Source organism: Asterias amurensis, chromosome 1 (genome assembly GCF_032118995.1).
Source record: "Asterias amurensis chromosome 1, ASM3211899v1".
In the NCBI taxonomy this organism is placed as follows: domain Eukaryota; kingdom Metazoa; phylum Echinodermata; class Asteroidea; order Forcipulatida; family Asteriidae; genus Asterias; species Asterias amurensis.
In genome coordinates, this window is record NC_092648.1 from 23234872 (window position 1) to 23255104 (window position 20233).

At 38.7% G+C, this 20233-nt stretch overlaps 1 protein-coding gene across 1 annotated transcript in view; it reads right to left on the reverse strand.

Moving 5' to 3' along the window:
• Positions 1 to 1389: 1389 nt before the first annotated feature.
• Positions 1390 to 20233, reverse strand: part of LOC139940280 (uncharacterized) — a 29412-nt gene continuing 10568 nt past the window's right edge. Inside the window, exons 6-9 of the mRNA XM_071936477.1 lie at positions 20068 to 20113; positions 19457 to 19517; positions 12427 to 12517; positions 1390 to 2969 (exon numbers count right to left, since the gene is read on the reverse strand). Of these exons, the coding sequence (XP_071792578.1) occupies positions 2850 to 2969; positions 12427 to 12517; positions 19457 to 19517; positions 20068 to 20113 (318 nt within the window). The 3' untranslated portion in view covers positions 1390 to 2849. The remainder of the gene's footprint in view (positions 2970 to 12426; positions 12518 to 19456; positions 19518 to 20067; positions 20114 to 20233) is intronic.

Consider the following 20233-nt stretch of genomic DNA (forward strand, 5'->3'; position numbering starts at 1 on the left):
CAACATACCACTCGGGACTGATTTCACAAAGAGTTAAGACTAGTCTTGTCTCTAGCCTTAAACTGTTTATATATCCTACGACTAGTCCAGACTCTTTGTGAAACCGACCCCAGGGCCAAGTGTCATAAAGCTGTTAAGCAGAAGATACTGCAGAATAAATTTCGATTGCTAAGCGAAAACCAGTCGCAACAATCGTAAACTTTACGGAATTTTACTTACCTGTTTTTGCGAGAGTAAGATTTTCATGAGCTTAGCAGTTTTTTGTGCTTAAATGCTTTATGAATTTGGTTCCTTTTTGCAAACTTCATCATCTAAATGTGTGACTTGGTGACCTCCATTTGGTATCCCCCATCGTTGTAAATAGAAAATTCTACCTCGTAACACATAGTACATGTAGGCCTCATTTAGGAGATTGCACCTGCTAGTGCTAGTGGTTTTTACTCGGTAGAATCAGTATTATTTTAAACTTTAATTTTATGTTGTTACTTTCGTTTAATTGTTAAACTATCCTCTTACTATAGGAAAGAGAATGTCCATCCAGGATACTTTTTTTCTTTGTTTTTCTACTTAAATATTAAGGCATTTGCCTCGGATGATAAATGTTTATCTTCTTCCAATCTTTGCCAGGGATGGCTTTTTTTAACGCTGGATATCCCACAAGGGGATGTTTGATCATTTCTTCCGATCCATGTCCTTGCCTGTGCCCCAAGAGCGAATACCAAACTATTCCCTCAGTGGTGTGATCTGACATTATGACGAAGCTTGAGGGAAAACATGCGTGCAAGGTTCATGCATATAGAGCAAGTTTTAGCCTATGTTATGTAGAGAATTAGTTTCTTAAGATATGTGTCAAGACCCAAAGGGAAACAGTCTCTCTCCCAGAGAGAGACAAACATTGCAAGCTCCGTTAAAGGAACATTACAAGATAGGTTTTTGCAAAAAATAATAATAACAAGTTTGCTGGCGGTGTAAGCACTATGTAATCCGCCATACACATAAACTGACAAACCTGTGGAAGTTTGAGATCGATCGGCCCTCTGGGTCACGAGAAAATAGTGAGAAACAGATAACACGATGACAGCCATTAAAAAAAAGAATAATAAAATGCTCTCTGAGCGATTACAGGAAATTAGTTTTATTTATTTCTCATCAAACATGAAATTTCAGACAGAAATATTTCAAGGGATTTTTTTCTACTATCATCATCATCATCATCATCATCATCATCATCATCATCATCAATATACCATGTAAGTTTAATGTAAATATGAGACCTTTTTTCTGACCAATTCTGTAATGTTCCTTTAACCTCCTTAAAGCTGTTTACATGACGAGACAAAAACCAGCTCACTTTAAGCACATCAAGGTAATGAATCGAGTTACTCAAAATTGAAGCAGCAAAATATCTTACTTTATTCATTTAAAATAGTTTTGCATTTCACAGGATAAACTTGAAGGTTATAAACAACTTTTTCTAAAGACCTTTCATAAATGAGTTGCTGCACTATTCAACACCAACATTCGATAGTAAGACCATGGCTCAATTTCATAGATCTGCTTAACCACAACAAGTATCTAAGCACAACATTATTACGCTTACAAGAATACAAGGTCACATGTACAACTTGTGACTGGTATCCCGCTCTTTTCTGCTAAGCAAAGAAGTGTTATGCAATATTTTATGCTTCAGTGCAAGTCTACAACCCATGCCTTAAGGTAACAATTAAAATATCTCTTTTAATTATCCAACTTATGGATGGATAAAGGAATTTTATAAGGGTTGGGGGAGCTGTTCCCACAATGCATCTTAATAAACTAACTAGCTGCAAATAGTTAGCGGTGGGGGGGGGGGGGCAGATAGTACTGCAAGCGTCCGTTTGAGGTCTACCCAACTAGACCATCAACTGTGTCCCCAAATTAGTGCAATAAACAAATTCTTCAACATTTCTATTGCCCATCCCCAATGTGACAAAATCATCACTTGTGATTGGTCAGCTGGGTTTTAATTTAACAGCAGCAAAGTGTACCCTATATAGCACTCACAATAACTGATGTGACGGCCTCATTCTCTGAAGAATTCAACATGAGCTGGTCATAAAATTACTGCACTTTGATTCATACTCTATCTATGTCATACTCAAATTTATTTTATGTTTCCAATTTTCAAGTACATTTGTTTTTATGAAAAAAATATCATGCTTCAAAATAAGTATTTAAACTATTTTTTTGTAAATTTTTTTTTTGCATCTTAAAATTTAGTTCAGCAAAATAAGATACCTTGAAAGTAGCATCACGGAGCAAGTTTGCATCTGTTAATTATCATCAAGGCCTTTTAGGACGACTTTCTGGAGAGGATTAATTTGTTCATTTCCGAGGCAATCTATCACTTTTCTTGTACATGGCAACTGGTGGAGTTGAGTAGGCCTGGGCGACTAGTGAAATTTACTACTCGACTAGTCACACCTCAAAAAGTTGCGACTACAACACTAGCCACGACTAATACTTGATTAATTTTTAATTCCCAAGATGCATTGTGGCATAATTTTTGCCTCAGGCAGAATACAGTAAAATTCACACTGAAAGGATTGTAGGATTGTGTCACTGATGTCTGATTGTGTTTCATAAGTAAATTATGTTGTCGTGAATAGTTGTGAGCAACACAATTTGTTTACCAGGTTTTTAAGTTGTGACTATTTTTGTAGTAGTTGCGACAATTTTTGTAGTAGTCAAGGCGGCACAATTAACAGAGTAGCTGAAAAACAGTAGTCGCGACTCGACTGAGCAATCAATAGTCGCAACTACGACACTAGTCGCGCCAGTTGCCCAGGTTTAGAGTTGAGTTCAGTCTTTCACAGGATCTCATAAAGACAAATCTGCTGTACCTCTTCCCTTGCCTCGTCTTCTCGGATCCACCTGGTGATGTGCTCTAGAGGACACTGCTTTACCCAAGACGTTAAGTCCATCGACAGCTGTGAGGGGAGGAGGGAGGTAAGGAGAAGAAAGAGTTTAACAAAACTAGGGAAACCTAACAGCCTGATATATGTACATCTGGCCTCATAAATGTTTTTGCTGAAATATTTCAATGTTTCTTAGTTTAAAATTTGTCCAACCACCCTTCCAATGCTCAAAACATTCAAACTGCTTAAACATTATTTTGATCGACCTGATTTCAGAGATAACACCTGATATACAAAAAGGGGAGGGGGTAGCAAGTGGACAACAAGCTTTTTAGTAAACAACCCAGCTGCCCTGTGTTAACAAAAACCAAAACATGGGAATAACATCCGGTGTTGCAGCTACATGCCTGCTCACCAGTCAACCAACTTCCAGAAGGAAGGGGGGGGGGGGGGGTGGTGGGAAGGGGAAGGGTCAAATAGTTTTGAGGCCCTACTGAAAAAATAGACATTGATAATATTGATGGATGATCAAAACTTGTAGAATCGGTGATGTCTTATAGGGAATGCATTATATTCTGATGATTGCTTATGGCTAGCCATTTTGTCTTCATATACCCACGCTATCACCACTCCTCTCCTCCCTTAATAAATTTATTTCCCTCCCTCCTGTAGCCGCCCCTGGGTATCCGTCTTGGTCTAAGGGCAACAGCAAGCAGCTGTTTCTCCTCTTCTCAGCCCAAGTTTTGCTGTTTATGGGAGTTAACACCTCCAGTCCCCGATGCCCTTTTCATCCCCATGGGAGCAGCCCTTCCCTGAGCCTGGGGGGGAAAACCTTCGGGGCTGGGGGGCAACATTTGAAAAGGCCAATATAGGTCACTGGCTTGTAAGGCAATGAGCATGAAACACTACTAAGTCAGACCTAATCAATCTCTCTTAATCCATTGAGGAATCCTTATGCATGTATGCTTCCTGTATGACAAGATACTACAGCCCAATTTCATGGCTCTTCTTACTGTAAGCAAAGAATCGGCGCATGTGGAAGTACATGAGGATCTCCTCGACAGTAGATTAATTCAAACCAATCAAAGTTTTTTCTTTGTGAAAACACTCCATCTCAAGTGTTTCAAATCTTCTTTTTATCGTCTAGAGGTCCGCCCTCCCTAATACATGTACATGTTTTAATACACAGTGCGGACCTTTTAGATTTGTCTATACAGGCAGTTATATCACTTAGACATTCATTAAACTATAACCATCTCTGTACCCGTTTGAGGTTTGACATCAGAAAATTAAACAGCGCCCTCACTGAGGTAAAGAAAAGAGAAAATATCTCTTTACTATGATATTATCATAGGCAGAGGTAACTACAGTATGGATGCCTAGACAAGGGGGTCAACCACAGATGACTTGGTGATGATTTGGTTGTAGGAAATCAAATGAATAGTTTTACTTCAATTTTGAGACAGCAACATGTTGAGAACAATATAACATACACACAGACTTTCTTGTTATTGAAGTCAGTGTCGGAAGATGTGTTACAGCAGGTTGACAGTTATGGAAAGGTATGAATTCTGAGACCCAATTATGTAGCACCTTATAAGGGTTTACTGATCGTGTTGCTACGGCGCATTTAGCGGCCACAGCCAGGAACACCGGGGCGAACCCCTTCTCTTTTACGATAAGTGCACTGGGTTCTTTTACATGCCTTACACAACACCTGGGACCAACGGCTTTATGGCCCATTCGAAGGACAAAGCAATGGTTAAGTGTCTTGCTTAAGGACACAAGTGACGCGGCTGGGGATTAAAACCCACAAGTTCTGCTGATCAGAAACACCAGAGTTTGAATTCGGTGCTCTTAAACGCTTGGCCATGACATTCCAAGTCAGGGAATGCGATAAGTAAAGACATTTCTTTTTCAAATGAGAATCATGTGCATCATAAGATGTGTTTTCAATGTTCAACCCTCCCCTGCACCCTGTAATTGTTAATTGTACATGGCATCAATCTACAAGAGGACGCAGGAAGCAGGGAGCTGTATAGTTTCACTTCCTGTTTACCCCTGTCTAAAAAGGAATGCTGATAATTTAACTAAAATAGCTCAGACTAGTATAGGTCCCTTTTTGCAGGGCGGACGAACGCTTTGAGGTAAATTTTAAGTGGCACACATACATACAGTACATACATGCATACATGTATCAGCATTTGTATGAGGCGCCTTTTCTCCAAGATTACAAAGCACGCCTACCAAGATGCAAAAAATAAGTCCAAACTCAAGATGAGTCCAATGTAAAGTGTAATAAAACAGTCCAGTAATTCTGTATAAGTCAGTCTTAAGTAATCTTCTTGAATTGTGGAAGTGAAATTGCATGGCGAAGATGTGATGGTACTGAGTTCCATAGATTAGGAGCAGCAGCAGAATTAGCATGTGAACCAGCTCTAGAGACGGTGCGATGTTCGGCCAAGAGGTTCTCTGAGGAAGAGCGTAGGGAACGCGATGGGACATATGGAAGTAGCATGTCAGATATGTACTGACGTTTTTGTAATAAGAAGACTAGCTTTCATCCTACATGCAAGTTTAATTTTCAATAATAATGGTGATTTATGTTTAAGGATAGCATATTAAACTACACCCATTTCTGTAAATGATTTCACTTTTTCACTTTTCACTTAATGGACAGATTTCTGCCCCCATCTGGTTATACGCCACTTTACAGTTTGTAACATCATGGTCCTTGAATACACTCGATGCTCATATCACCATACATGTATATGAAACAACACTACAAGTATATAAAATGTCATGGCTTATGCACAAACAGGGAAAGGTGAGAATGTCATATTAAAACCCTGAAGAAAAAATAGGAAACAATAAAACTAGATATGCTTATCGCCAGGATGCCAGGGTAAACAAACATGTGGCTTTGACATTGGCAGGTTAAATATAGTGTCTGAGATGTTCCTGTAATAACAGTTTTCTACTTTTGCCCTTCGAAATCCAGTCAGAACAAACTTGATAAACATGAGGGTCAACCCCAAATGACCTAAATTATTATTAGGCGCAAAGGAACACGTTGCCTTGGATCGGTCGAGTTGGTCTATGAAAAGTGTTAGTAACCGTTTGTTATAAAATGCATATGATTAGAAAGATATTTTAAAAGTATAACATAATAATCCACACAAGTATCACTCGAAATTGCATGGTTTTTCCTTTTACCTCGACTACAAACACGGTCGGTCATTAATGGGAGTTACATTTTTTACACCCATAAATGGCCGAGAGCGTGTTAGTTCGCAAAGTAAAAGGAAAATCACGCAATTTTGAGGCAAATGTGTGTGTATCATACTATTCTACTCTTATACCACCTTTTTAACCATATGCATTTTATAACAAATGGTTACAAACGCTTTTCAAAGACCAACTCGACCGATCCAAGGCAACGTGTTCCTTTAACTCAAAATGACATAACTTTACATCAAGATTAACTTAAAATGACTTTTTTACACAGCTTTAACTCTCTATGTGTTATCAGACTCAGGTGCTTGAAAACATAGCTGAATGAAGACCACTTCATCGAACATTTAGATGAAGTTAAACTGTTTTCCCGGTACCCAAGTGTGTTGTTGTCTCTACGGACTTGTTTTCTTTGCCCACAGGTAATAGTAAATGGCGGGAAGTAATAGAAACAATCAGATCAAATAATTAGTTTGTCCTTTCTGTATATAAAAAGTTTGCCCAACACGATTGTTGATAACGACATGCAATCAATAATCTCGGTAATTAGCCGCTGTTCACCAAGTGTTATCAGAAAATGTTCATCCACACTACATGACAAATCCTAAATTTGGGAAACTGGCCAATCTCCTGAGTGATGCCTGCTGGGTTGAACCGTTGACCTAGTTTTGACTAAGACAAAACAATGTGTAATGTTGACATTTCATTGGAAGACGCCTTGCCAAGATCAGTCTATACAGCTGAGACAATGGAAAACCATTGTGTTTCTAAGAATCATTTTGACCTGGAACGACTACTAGACTCTCATCACACACTTCCTTTCCGACAAATAAATAGTAGTGTTTTCATAGCCAGGACAATTCAACCACTAATTACTCATGGCTACAGTGGAAGGTTATAAACAGTCAAGTTCATCATTATTGTTTGATAACGGCCTACACCGTTTTGTCTAAGGTCATTGCTTTTATTTAAACCTCAATATGACAAAGAGATGAACTATCACAAGGCCTGAATTTAAAGCCGCACTTTACCAAATGATCAGCGCACCATTATCAGAATGCACAATTATCTATAGCAGCAAATAATTCGGTTTGCTAATAAGTTTCTCAATGAGTTGCAAAATACTTTAATGGATAGGGTCATAGATTGGTGTTTGTCATACTATGCTGATTTATAGTCCAAATTGTAAATAAAGGTACAATGAAAGTCACCACGAGTGAAAGTGACAGTTAAAAACAGTGTCTACTTGATCAGAAACAGAAACAAACTGTCACTGTATTTTCATCCAAACGTCGAGTCCATCCATGCTTAGCGAGGAGGCATGAGAACCAACTGCATCTCCGACTGCAGCATTCACAAATGGACACCACAGACATTTGTACTCCAAAACTCACCTCAGAAATTTGATATTTTCAACAAATGATTTCTAAATTTCAGACGAAATAACTTTGCAGGAGGCTTACCATCTATATAACAAGTAAGCTTTTAGATAATAGAAATACCTCAATTATTTCCAGGGTCATTACTAAAGTATGGCCCCCCCCCCTTCAATAAGTAATCTTGCTACATTGAAATTTGGCATCCCAAATTCTCACAATCTCACAAAATACACACTGAACTCTTCTAGCATGTTTTTTTTGCCAAATCTGTAGAGAAAAAGATTGATAGTCTTATGAGGTAAAAACAGCCACTACTGACTTAGGTCTGGTGGTCATCATTTAGGCAGAGGGAGGTAAACACAAGGGGTTTGTTAAAACTCAAGGAATCAGATACGGTAATTGACATGACTAAGCATGACAGACATGACAGCATTCACGTTTCCAATGTGATTGGGGGATACATTCGTTTGTACATGCAGCATGTTTTCCATTTCTATATGCAGCATGTTTTTTCCTATACTCTAAACAAAAGTGTATGGTATGTGCAGAGAGGGGGGGGGGATTCCCCTACAGGCTACATCAGCAAAATCACACGAATGCACTGCTCAGCTTCACCCTACAAATTTACAGACAGCTTTACTGATTCAGAATAAAATAAAAAACAAACCAAATTACAACCAAAACCAAAATAACAACAAACCCACGGCCACCCGTGAAAAAGCGGAATGATTTGATCAAAAAAACAGACTTTAGTTCGAGCAGAGAAACTTCTTAAGCTGGAGGGTTGCATCCGATTGTTGGTTGGCCCAGAAGGATTTATATCAAAGAAAAGAAAGGATTGATAGACAATCTGGAGGATATCGTTGGGAAGTAGGAGGGAAGTTTAGCCATCTGGATGTACATCCTCTCTCAGGATACGATGGGTCAGCCGCAAAAGGTCACCTCGGGAGGACAGACGATATCAGCCAAAACAAAATAACCGAAAAACCAAGGCACCTTTCATGGCACTTAAAGGGACACTACAGAATTGGTTTTTGCCCACAGAACAGCTGCTGGCAGTGTAAGCACTTCATGTTATCCACCATATACATAAACTTAAAAACCTGTAGCAGTTTGAGATCGATCGGCCATCTGGGTCACAAGAAAATAGTGAAAAACCGATTACATATTTTGCATGGCATCGATAATAAAAAAAAGATGAATAAATTGCTCACTGAGCGATAAACTCCAAACGGGAAATTAGTTAGATGTTTTCTACTATCATCATCATTAGACCATGTAAGTTTTTCTGTAAATCTGTGATCTTAATAGACAAGTTTTTTTCTTACCAAATCTGTAATGTTCCTTTAACACATGAAACTCACATGTTATAATCAGTAAATCTGACGTTGGGGGGAGCATGACATATGCGAAGCGTTTCGTGGTAAGCCACAATTTGTGACGCATCTTCATTCTACCTGGGAAAGTACAAGGACTTTTCTTAAGATTTCTGGGTGCATTAATATTCAACTGAGTGAGCCATGGGGTCACTGGAACTATTGTCTGTAAGTATTCCTAATAGTAAGAGCTTAGCGTCCCATGCAATTTCAATCACTGAACAACTCTCCACTTAAAGGGACACGGTGCCTTGGATTGGGCGCTTTGGGCTGTAAAGCGTTTGAAAGAATTTGTTATGAAATCAATTTGGTTAGAAAGATGTTTTAAAAGTGGAACATATTTATTCATACACATATGCCTTAAAATTGTGTGGTTTTCGTTTTACTTTGTGGACTAACACATTCTGCCATTTTGTGAGAGTCCAAAATTTGATCCTACAAAATAGCGTACCATAGTTCACCAAGTACATTGTAAAAGGCAAAAACCTTACAATTCCGAGGCATATTCATTGTGTGACTCATCATTAAGTTCTACTTTTAAAACAGTCGAAGTGGCCGAGCAGTTAAGAACACTGAACACAAGCTCCATTGTATCTGATCAGCAGAATGTGGTTCGAGTCCCGGTAGTGACACTGTACTGTCCTTAAGAAAGACACTTTTGCTTTGTCCTTCCAGATGGGACATAAAGCTGTAGGTCCAGTGTGCTGCTCAAAAGTATCGACGCACGCAAAAGAACCCAGTACAAACTTATCGCAAGGAGAGGGGGTTTGCCTCAATGTGTGTCTGGCAGTGCGTTTATCTTCAATCATGAAGGCTGCACTAAAAAGGAAGAAGAAGAAGAAGAATATGGGCAAATCTGGCTCTCAGTTTGCTAAGCCTGATACTTCACGGATCAAGACAACCAAGGTGATTGCCTCCATGCCCCCCCAGGTCAAAATTCCAGTTGAACCTAGTTAACTGGGGTCAACTGGTTCAACTGGTTAGTGACCAAACTCGTCCATTTTCCATATTAACCAACTGGTTTGGACTAGGTTTACCTGTGTTCAACTAGGTTGAAATTATAAACCAGTTGGTTTCTGTCCATTTTCCATATTAAACCAACTGGTTTTAACTGTGTTTAACTAGTTTATCAACTGGGTTTCTACTAGTTCCAGTCAAACCCAGTTTAACTAGGTTCAACTGGAATTTTGACCTGGGCCCTGATCATCGCCTAGGTGCCCTTGAAATGCTTCAATAGAAATTCACAATTTCCTCATATTAGGGTGCCCTTTACCAAGGAGAAGATTCCTTGGTTCCCTTGCCCTTTCAAAAACAAAGCATTACAGGCCTGTCAGCTTCACTGCAAGGACCTTCTCCAAGATGGGTTTCTGGGATTTGCATGTATTTTAAAGGATGCAAATGAAGGATTCCCATTATAAAAGCTGATTAGATATTGAGGTTACACAAATAGAAATGACTTCATATCCCGGCAAGATTTACTACAATGTATATGATATGATAAGACTCTTTTATAATGCGGATGTCAAGATTGTGTATTTGTGCAGGGTACTTTTTGATAACATCCTCGGGATGTTGGTCCTCTGCCAAATTTGTACACCATTTCCTCTGGGAGCCTGGGCACCGGCTGAAACACTGACTTGGTTTCAGATAAACAATGGGGAGACTTTCAGAGAAGCATGGCATCAGTAAACTTTATCCATTGTTCTTGGTAAAAGTGCATCTGCTGCCATGAGTGACATAAACAATGCAAAATTACTCAGTGGTTTGTGTGTGCTGCCAAGTCACGTCTCAAAATCCCCTTCAGACATATCATGCTGCCACTATCTTGGTCATGTTCCTTTATCGGATACAGTATTGTATGTTATTATATTGATTCTACAAAAAGGAACCACACTTTTTCTCCTATGTGCCTTGCTTTGATTACATCGATTTGAATAGGAGATAATCAAGATAACCGCACCATGACAAAGGTCTTCTGCCTGAACCTTTACAGTGTTCAAATAATCAGCTCAAAGCCAAAATTCATGACACAGTCTGATAAAATAAATATTGTTTAAAATATTTATTTGTTAGTAGACAATTTTACCAGGAAACAAGACAGAAAAAATGTAAGATTTGTCTATTTTACAGCAGGTTTGTGTTGACTTCTGAGAGCTACCTTGTAGGGTCTATTGTTATGTACACACTATGCTATTGGTTTTCTTTTCCTTTTTACATTGTGGGGTTAACCAAGGCAGATTGTTAAAAATGAACCATAGAAAACCAATGGGGAAGGCCCACACTGAGGACTTAAGGTCGATTTCACAAAGAGTTGGAACTAGTCCCAAGTTAAGACTAGTCCTAGGAGATATTAAAAACTTAAGGCTAGTCCTAAGTTAGGATGAGTAACTCGTCCTTACTCAAGAAGACTAGTCTTATAAATCTTTGTGAAATCAACCCCTGGGCCAGTAGAAGAGTTTGAACAAAACTTGGCCGTTTCGTTAAGAAACGTGCAGTTAAGACACACAAATGAAGTCATCATCTACAGCTGTGTCAATTTGGAGTCAGGAATGCTGTGTTACTGTCAGTAGGAAGATGACCACTTTGTGTAATATGACCTCAGACGAGGCAGGCAGTGTGTGGGCTGGTTGCAAGAGGTTCATATACATACAGCATATCATTCCGTTGGACAGGACTACGCAGAAAACCCAATGGAACTTAACAAGTTACAACAGTTTCATGAAATTATTTATTAAAGGGATTTACCATCCTGTGAAACTACGATGTTGACTTTGCTAACCACAAACCCACAATTTGTGTTCATACCAATGCGACATGTCGTGGCTGAGCGTTTAATAAGAGCCCCTGTCTCAAGCTCTGGTGTTTCTAATCAGCAGAGTGTGGGTTCGAGTCCTGGTCAGGGCAATTGTGTTGGCAAAGAGAAGTCCAAACAATGGGAAAACAAAGAGAAGTCCTCGATTCATGGGGTGGACAAACATGGGTTACACATGCCTACTTACAAGACCTTTAAAAACAATGCTACCTATTCGTTTTCTTTGTTCTAGTAGTACCCGCAGAGGAATTTTTAGAAAAGGACACTGTGACTTCCATCAGACATATCACACCATATTCATTCTCTTGTAATACTCCCACCCATAATTTTAAAGACACTGGACACTATTGGTAATTGTCAAAGGCCAGTCTTCTCACTTGGTGTATCTCAACATATGCATAAAATAACAAACCTGTGAAAATTTGAGCTCGATTGGTCATCGGAGTTGCAAGATAACTATGAAAGAAAAAACACCCTTGTCACACGAAGTTGTGTGCTTTCAGATGCTTGATTTCGAGATCTCAAATTCTAAATATGAGGTCTTGAAATCAAATTCATGGAAAATTACTTCTTTCTCGAACACTACGTCACTTCAGAGGGAGCCGTTTCTCACAATGTTTTGTGTTCAACCTCTCCCCATAACTCGTTACCAAGTAAGGTTTTATGCTGATAATTAATTTGCGTAATTACCAATAGTGTCCACTGCCTTTAAAGCATGTTACTATTACCTTGAGGGTTTCCATAGATTTTGCCAGTGAAGGTAGCGTGATCAGATGACAGCCTTTCTTCTTCAGTGTTTCCCTCAGGAACTTCCATATACTGTAAATGGATATCAATCAGAATTCAATGTAACAGTTCTGCGAAATTCGGTTGGATTACAAAATATTTTTTAACAACTTAAGAGTAATTTATCAGATACTGATTACATAGTATGCTTTTTTATATCATGAACCACAGGGGTAACGCACTGGGTAACTATGCTGTTTTGATAAAACTTTGTTAAATTACTAAGATCACGAATCTCTCTACACTAAAACCAATGATAAAAGTGGTTCGGGGGTCACTACAACAATTTCTCTCTTCTGTTGTTTAAACAAATACATCATAAAACTTATTTGTTGATACATTTTCAATGACTCAAAACCGAAAAAAAACAAAACAATGTTTACTTTTTGAGTTGAAAATGAGCATTCAGTAAAAAATAAATAAGATAATTTTTCTCACTTAAGCTTAGTACTTGGATAGATTGTTAACATCATTAGGGCTGCAAATGCTATAAGTGGGCTGAAAGTCAACAACTTTATTTTTCTAGTCTACACCAAAAAAATAAATGCAATTTCCTTCAAAGCTATATGTAGCACCAAATGCCCATGCCTGATATGAGATCAACTTTAACTAACATATTTTCCTTGGGCTTTCATGTTTTGGTTAGATTCATGTATTTGTGTATATGTCTTTATACGATGTTTGTCATGTAGTCTTTCTCAGCATGGGACATCCATGCACTTATCAGATCTTTGTCTTGAACTTCCTTGTGTTAGTTGTTGGACCTTCATGTATTGGTGTGGTCTCTGTTTCAGACATTCTTGTCAGATCTTTGTCTCAGACTTCCATGTTTTGGTCAGATCTTTGTCTTGGGCTTGTATATCTTGGTAAGTTCTTTGTCTTGGACATCCATGTTTTGTTGTGGTCTTTGTTTAAGACCTCCCTCTGTCTCGGGCATTCCTGTCAGATCTTTGTCTCAGACTTTCGTATCTAAATCTGTCTCAATCAGGGACATCAATGTTCTTGTCTGATCTTTGCATTCGACTTATGTCTTAGTCTGGACCTTTATGTATTTGCTTAATCTTTGTCTCCGACTTCATGTCTTGGTTTGACCATTAGATCACGGTCTTGAACATCCATGTCTAATACCCCAATCACACAGCTCTACGAGCTTACGGAGACCATGCCAATCACCGCAATCTAAAAAATGTATCAAGTCGAGACACAATCGCCGTCAAAATCAAGCAAGCACCCAAATTAAAGACTGCACACAACATTTTCATTTCAATACATTTATTTTGTACAACTGTACTGGTTCTACGTCAAAACTGTTGCTGACTTGCTGTCACTACGATTACACCTAGACCAATGTCGACCTCAGAGTTTTCTACTTTGAAATGGTTGGCGACGGTGTTGCAATCTCACCACTATGCTACCATCTGCTTGTGCGATAATGGCGTTCCCACTACGACTTTTCCCCGCTCATTTCCGGCTACGACAAGGCTTCGCTTATTTTGATAAGCATCGGAAGAGAATGCAGCTTCCCGACCTAGGAGATCCCACCCCGACCAAACCATGCCCATAGACATCCTCCCACATTTGGCCCACGATTGGTCCGCCATTGGCCACATTTTCGGCCACTTTTCCATCGTAGGAGAAGCCGCGTCTATGTGTGATGGGTAGTCTTGTGTCTGTAATGAATCTCGTTGGACTGGTTTGATCTTTGTCTCCGACTTCCATTTGTTGATGAGGCCATTAAAGCTCTGTCTCTGACTTCCATGTATTAGTCTGGTGTCTGTCTTAAATCTACATGTACTGGTCTGATCAATGTCTCAGACTTCCGTGTCTCAGTCTTACTTATTTCTGTCTAGGATTTCAGAGCCTCAGTCGTGGGTCTGTCTTAAACTTCCTGGTAGATTATACAACATTGGTTGCAATGCAAAGACTGTTAGTTTCCATGAATGAACAGATACCAACGTTCTTTTTTCAAAACCAGTAATTAACAACTAATTCCAAGAAAAATATGCAATCTCACTTCAATCAGGTGAGTTTTGCATAGCAACAAGTGTAAATCTCAGCATCCAGCAACATAGTTCAGCATCCTCCTGAAGATGATCACGTTGAGTTGTCAACCACCAGTTCTTTTCAGAACCAACACTACTCAAAAGAGATTTACCCAGGGTGCTACCGAACATCACCTGGGGTGCGTTATGGCATTTATAACCAATAACTGTTTCAGCGGTCATTTGCTAGTGATTAACGACTAGTCAATTCAACTGAAACAGTTATTGCATGGTTACAACCGCCGAAATGCACTTCAGATGATACTCCCACTAAGTTTCAAATCCTGCTCATCACACTACACCTAACCCCTAGAGTGTACATTTCACTCTGCAATACTGTTAAAGACACTGGACACTGTTGGTAATTGTCAAATACCAGTCTTCTCACTTGGTGTATCTCAACATATGCATAAAATAACAAACCTGTGAAAATTTGAGCTCAATTGGCCATTGAAGTTGCGAGAAAATAATGAAAGAAAAAAACCATCCTTGTCACATGAAGTTTCAAATCCTGCTCATCACACTACACCTAACCCCTAGAGTGTACATTTCACTCTGCAATACTGTTAAAGACACTGGACACTGTTGGTAATTGTCAAATACCAGTCTTCTCACTTGGTGTATCTCAACATATGCATAAAATAACAAACCTGTGAAAATTTGAGCTCAATTGGCCATTGAAGTTGCGAGAAAATAATGAAAGAAAAAAACCATCCTTGTCACATGAAGTTGTGTGCTTTCAGATGCGTGATTTCGAGACCTCAAATTCTAAATCTGAGTTCTCCAAATCAAATGTGTGGAAAGTTACTTCTTTCTCGAAAAACTATGTCATTTCAGAGGGAGCCGTTTCTCACAATGTTTTATACTATCAACAGCTCCCCATTACTCGTACCAAGTACGGTTTTATGTTAATAATTATTTTGAGTAATTACCAATAGTGTCCACTGCCTTTAATACATGGTATCCATCTATTTTAGAGACAATCCAGGTGATTACATGATCATGTGGCTAGGTTGAATTGGCGGTAATTCACTCCGTGGGGCAGATCATCCCCAGGGCTCTCCTCACTGGGAAGGGTTCAATTAAGCCTACTCAAGTTAAAAACTTCCTTTCGACAAATTTACATGAAAAACCCTGAAGCACTTGTCGACTGGAGCTTACTTGTTCATATCTTTGTACAAGGTCAGCATGTCACACCCGTCTTTTTTACTTCAGGAAACCATTTTATAAAATGCCTTGAAATTTGTAAACAAAAGTTCACTAATAAAAGTGACTTATTACATTTCAACAAGTAAACAAAAAATATATATATATATATATAAAAATAAAAAAAATAAAAAATTGATGTGAAATGAATTGTATTTCCAATATTGACATGTTGATTGGAATTGCCACATTTTGAATGCAAAAATTGTTTAAGCTATTATTTTCCCGCTTAAGAAGCTCTATGCAATTGGGCCCAGGTCTTCAATTCTAGAATGGCGGGGGTCGAGGATTTGAATACATGTACCGAGAGAAGAATGCCTGTTGATTTGTCTTTCTATAATAGGTTTCAGGATACAGCTCTTATACCATACAGTGTAGGGTTAAATCCCCCCAAAATAAAGGTCTCTCATCTCTCATACTACCTTGTATAATTTTTCACTCAAAATGTGAAATTTGTTAATTCAATTATATCTAAACTGACAGCTCAACTCTCTGGAATACCTTAAGCGTCAGATGTATATGTCATTTCAAAGCAACAAAAAAAAAACCCTCCTAAATTGCAGGAAATAGTCTAGAAATGTTGGAGGAAAACAAGGGAAATGGTTAATTTGTGTAAAGTACATGTATGTGCTGTTTCTAGAACTCTTCTGGTTTAGTCGTCACACTTTGGCTCACAGCAGAAATGCGGGTCATTTTGAGTTCAGTTGATTTCTCAGGATCACTCCTGAACTTCAATGACATTCAAAGAGTCAAGTGGCTGAGAACGAAATTGCAAAGTTCTGGTTGACGATTGATGGATTATTGGATATCAAATAAAATAATGAAAGACCGAAAAATGGCAGTAATGCTCAAAGGCCAAAAGGTCACTTAGCACTTGAGAAAGACTATGCGTTCATATTGAACAGCGACTACTTATTTAACGCTCAAATTTGTCACTCATTGACGCTCATGGCGGTCCAATTTGATTATCACTGGTTCACTTGTTTATTTAAATAAATAAAAAATTAAGAGTATACAGCCTGTGCTGCCAAATATGTAGCGTAACACCAAGCTACAAATCAATCACAAGAACCATCTCTGCCTTCACAGGTACCCATTTTCCTCTTGGGGAAGATAAGCAGATATAATTTCATTTCAAAACGTGTTAGCAATTTTGAGTCTTGCAAAGCCCAGAGATTAATTTGTCCTCTCAAGAAGAATAATCAGTCATTGGAATACACAATCTAAGAACGTTCTCAGATTCAAATGTTTGATATATTTTTCCTTAGCCACATTTCTTCGAAGTGAGATGATTCTCAACTAACGTATACTTTCCCTTTAACGCGCATTGAGGGGATGGAGGCGAGGGGGAGGGACGTTTCGGCTAGTGATTTAAGACAGTTTCGATGATGAATCATTTGTAATGAAGCAGTAGCTGAATATGTGATGGTAACATGTCACATCCGATTGTCACTAAACCAGTGTCTTCATATTCAAAGACCGTTTCATCATACCATGAGACTACTATGATCGTATATAAAACACTTGTCACTTTCACAGATTGTTTACTGTACACACTGCTACAATATGATAATAATAATATTGAAGTCTTACATAATAGACACGTAGCTACCAAACAAGGTACTCAAGGTACTGAGTGTTTACAAAATTTCAGAAAGATAGGTTATTGCAAAGATGAACTCTGAGACCCAATTATGTAGCACCTTATAAGGGTTTACAAGGTGCTACGGCGCATACAGCAGCCACAGCCAGGAACACCGAGGCAAACCCCTTCTCTTTTCTGATAAGTGCACTGGGTTCTTTTACATGCGTTACACAACACATGGGATCAACGGCTTTACGTCCCATCCAAAGGACCAAGCAATGGTTAAGTGTCTTGCTTAAGGACACAAGTGTCACTGCTGGGGATTCGAACCCACACTCAGTTAATCAGAAACACCAGAGTTTGAATTCGGTGCTCTTACTGCTCGGCCACGACACTTTACATGTACATTTAGAGGATTCAAACTTGCCTCATGTGGTCTAGACATCTCTTACAAAATGCAGGGGTCATGGGTTCAATTCACACTCAAGTAGCCAGTGTGTGTTTTTTCTGTAGGACTCAGAAAGCACCGAGTACAGACTCTGCACGATTTGTGCACATTCAAACTCTGCGATAGTGTTTTTTAAAATACATTAGTTTTAAAACGAGTTTCAGCTATACATCATATTGTCGGGAAACTAAAATTCAGCCATGAATGATACGAGAGTAAATAATACACTAAATCAACAAACGAGACCCGAGAATAAGACTTTGACCTCCTTCTCCGCTTAGTAATGTTTAAGAATATTGCCCGACTGCTGTTCATGTTATCCTGGGGAACCAGTACCAGCAGTATAACTTCATGGAATTTGGCTGGTAACCAGTTCCTGCTTGTGTACTTAGCTTATAAAGTTATTTTGCTTACAGGCTTTATGAAATTGATGTATGTATTATGATGGATGTATTATGATGGATTAAATGACATTGTTAAAACAAAAGTAACTTTAACATGAGGGTGACATTTTGTGAGAAGACTTACAGTGAATGGTACAGCCTGGTAATTTGAGATTTGTTTTAAGGGGGTGGGGGTGGCACGAGCTGGAGCATGTAACCTTCAGTTCATGCCCCCAACGGGTATTAAGGCGGGATGTTGTTTATTCACACTTGCCAGAATGAGAGAAACTGATGTCTGGTAAAATGCCAAACTTTCCAAGATAGGATGTTCAAAATCACAGGAATCTGTTCCAACCTACTTATGGTTGAAACATCAGATGCAAACCTGATGTGAATACTCAGAATATCCTATTCGTTATGACTTTCGTCTGCAAAATCACCACAAACAGCTATGTATATTTCAAATAAAAACACATGAAAACAGATTGGACTATCTTTTATGCAGTGTCTACATGAAGGAAAGACAAAAACTTATGGACATAATCCACCTGACGTCATTACAAAACAAATCTTGGTTGTACCATTTGTGGGGGTCAGTTTTACATTTGCAATGGATATGTGGCAGGGTGTGACGGGGGGAACCCCCACCCTTCCTATTAAGTACTTATTGTGGTCTGGGAATCTTAAGAACTCTTAAGTGGATTTTAGGGCTGGGGGATGTTACTTCTCTACTCGAGGTAACAAACAGTGAAACTGTATACATTTATTACAATACCTAACATGTGGCACGGACTGTCCCCCCCCCCCCCCAAAAAAAAGTCCCATGCTTTAATCCACTCTTTTCGATTTAGGCGAGCTACTAGGACGCAGACCATATCTTTAGTGCAGAATGGCAGACCCCGGGCAGACAGTAACGTGTCGTTGATGAGCAGTCTAGGTCATTTGACCCAAGCTCTGTTGTAATCAGCAGCAGAGTGTTGGTTTGAATCCTAGTCATGACACTAGCCCTTTGAGCAAATGCTGCGTACACAAATTAGGGGAGGTAGTGCATTCTGTTCTACCAGCCAGGCTCCTAGTGGATGATACCCATGCCTATTGTACCTCCATACGGATTGTGAATAAGGGTAACCCTGTGTCAGCCACAGGAGTAGGTGGCATCGTGTCCCTGGTGACAGTTGATTTGGGTCGACAGCCCAAATCAGTTAAGTGTAGCCCTCACCTTAAGATGGCTGTCTCCGGTCTTGTGATGTCAGACAAATTCTCATAAAATAGGGGGGGGGTCAGTAGTTACTGTTATGATATCCTCACCTTATCTGTGTCTCTGATGGAGCGAAGAACTCAAATACATTGTGCATGACGACAACATCAGCTGAAGAATAAATGAGGGAGAAAAATGTAATAAACAAAATTAGAAATGAGTTCCAAGTGACAAAAATATAAAGGTAGTGGTGTCAAACAGATAAAACAATAAATGGTAGTGGTCATTCTTAAACTGATCGCAGAAAGCGACCATGAGCTTTCCTAGTAACGAGGATTAATTTGGCTTAAGTGGGGGTTAATCTATCAATCTCTAACAAATGAGTTTAGGAATGTTCAAGGAATAAGATTTTACAGATGAGCTGCTCAAAAATGGAATTTATGAAACTAAAATATAGTTTTAATGAGTCTTTTTGAAATCTTGTTTTGCTCTTTCTAGTTTTGGAACACTTTTCATTTATCTATTTATGTATTTGTTTTTTTTACATTTATGTACCTATTAAACTTACTATTTGTTAATTATTTGTTAATTATTTATTTATTTTTATTTGAATTCGTTTGTTGGTTTTGTTTTGTTTTGTTTTGTTTTGTTTTTTTTGGGGGGGGGGGCGGGGTTGTTGGAGGGTGTTGGAGACAATAATAAATCTGTGTGTTTGGATTACCTTCTTGCAATAGGGTGGCTTGTGTACAAACATCTGCATTGATGACCTGTATGATAGAATCAAGACAAAACTATATAAATAGGGTAAGTTTCAAAATTTCAACCTATCATACAGAATATTAATTTAAATATTATCCTTCCATCGATGTGTATTAGCACTGTATACT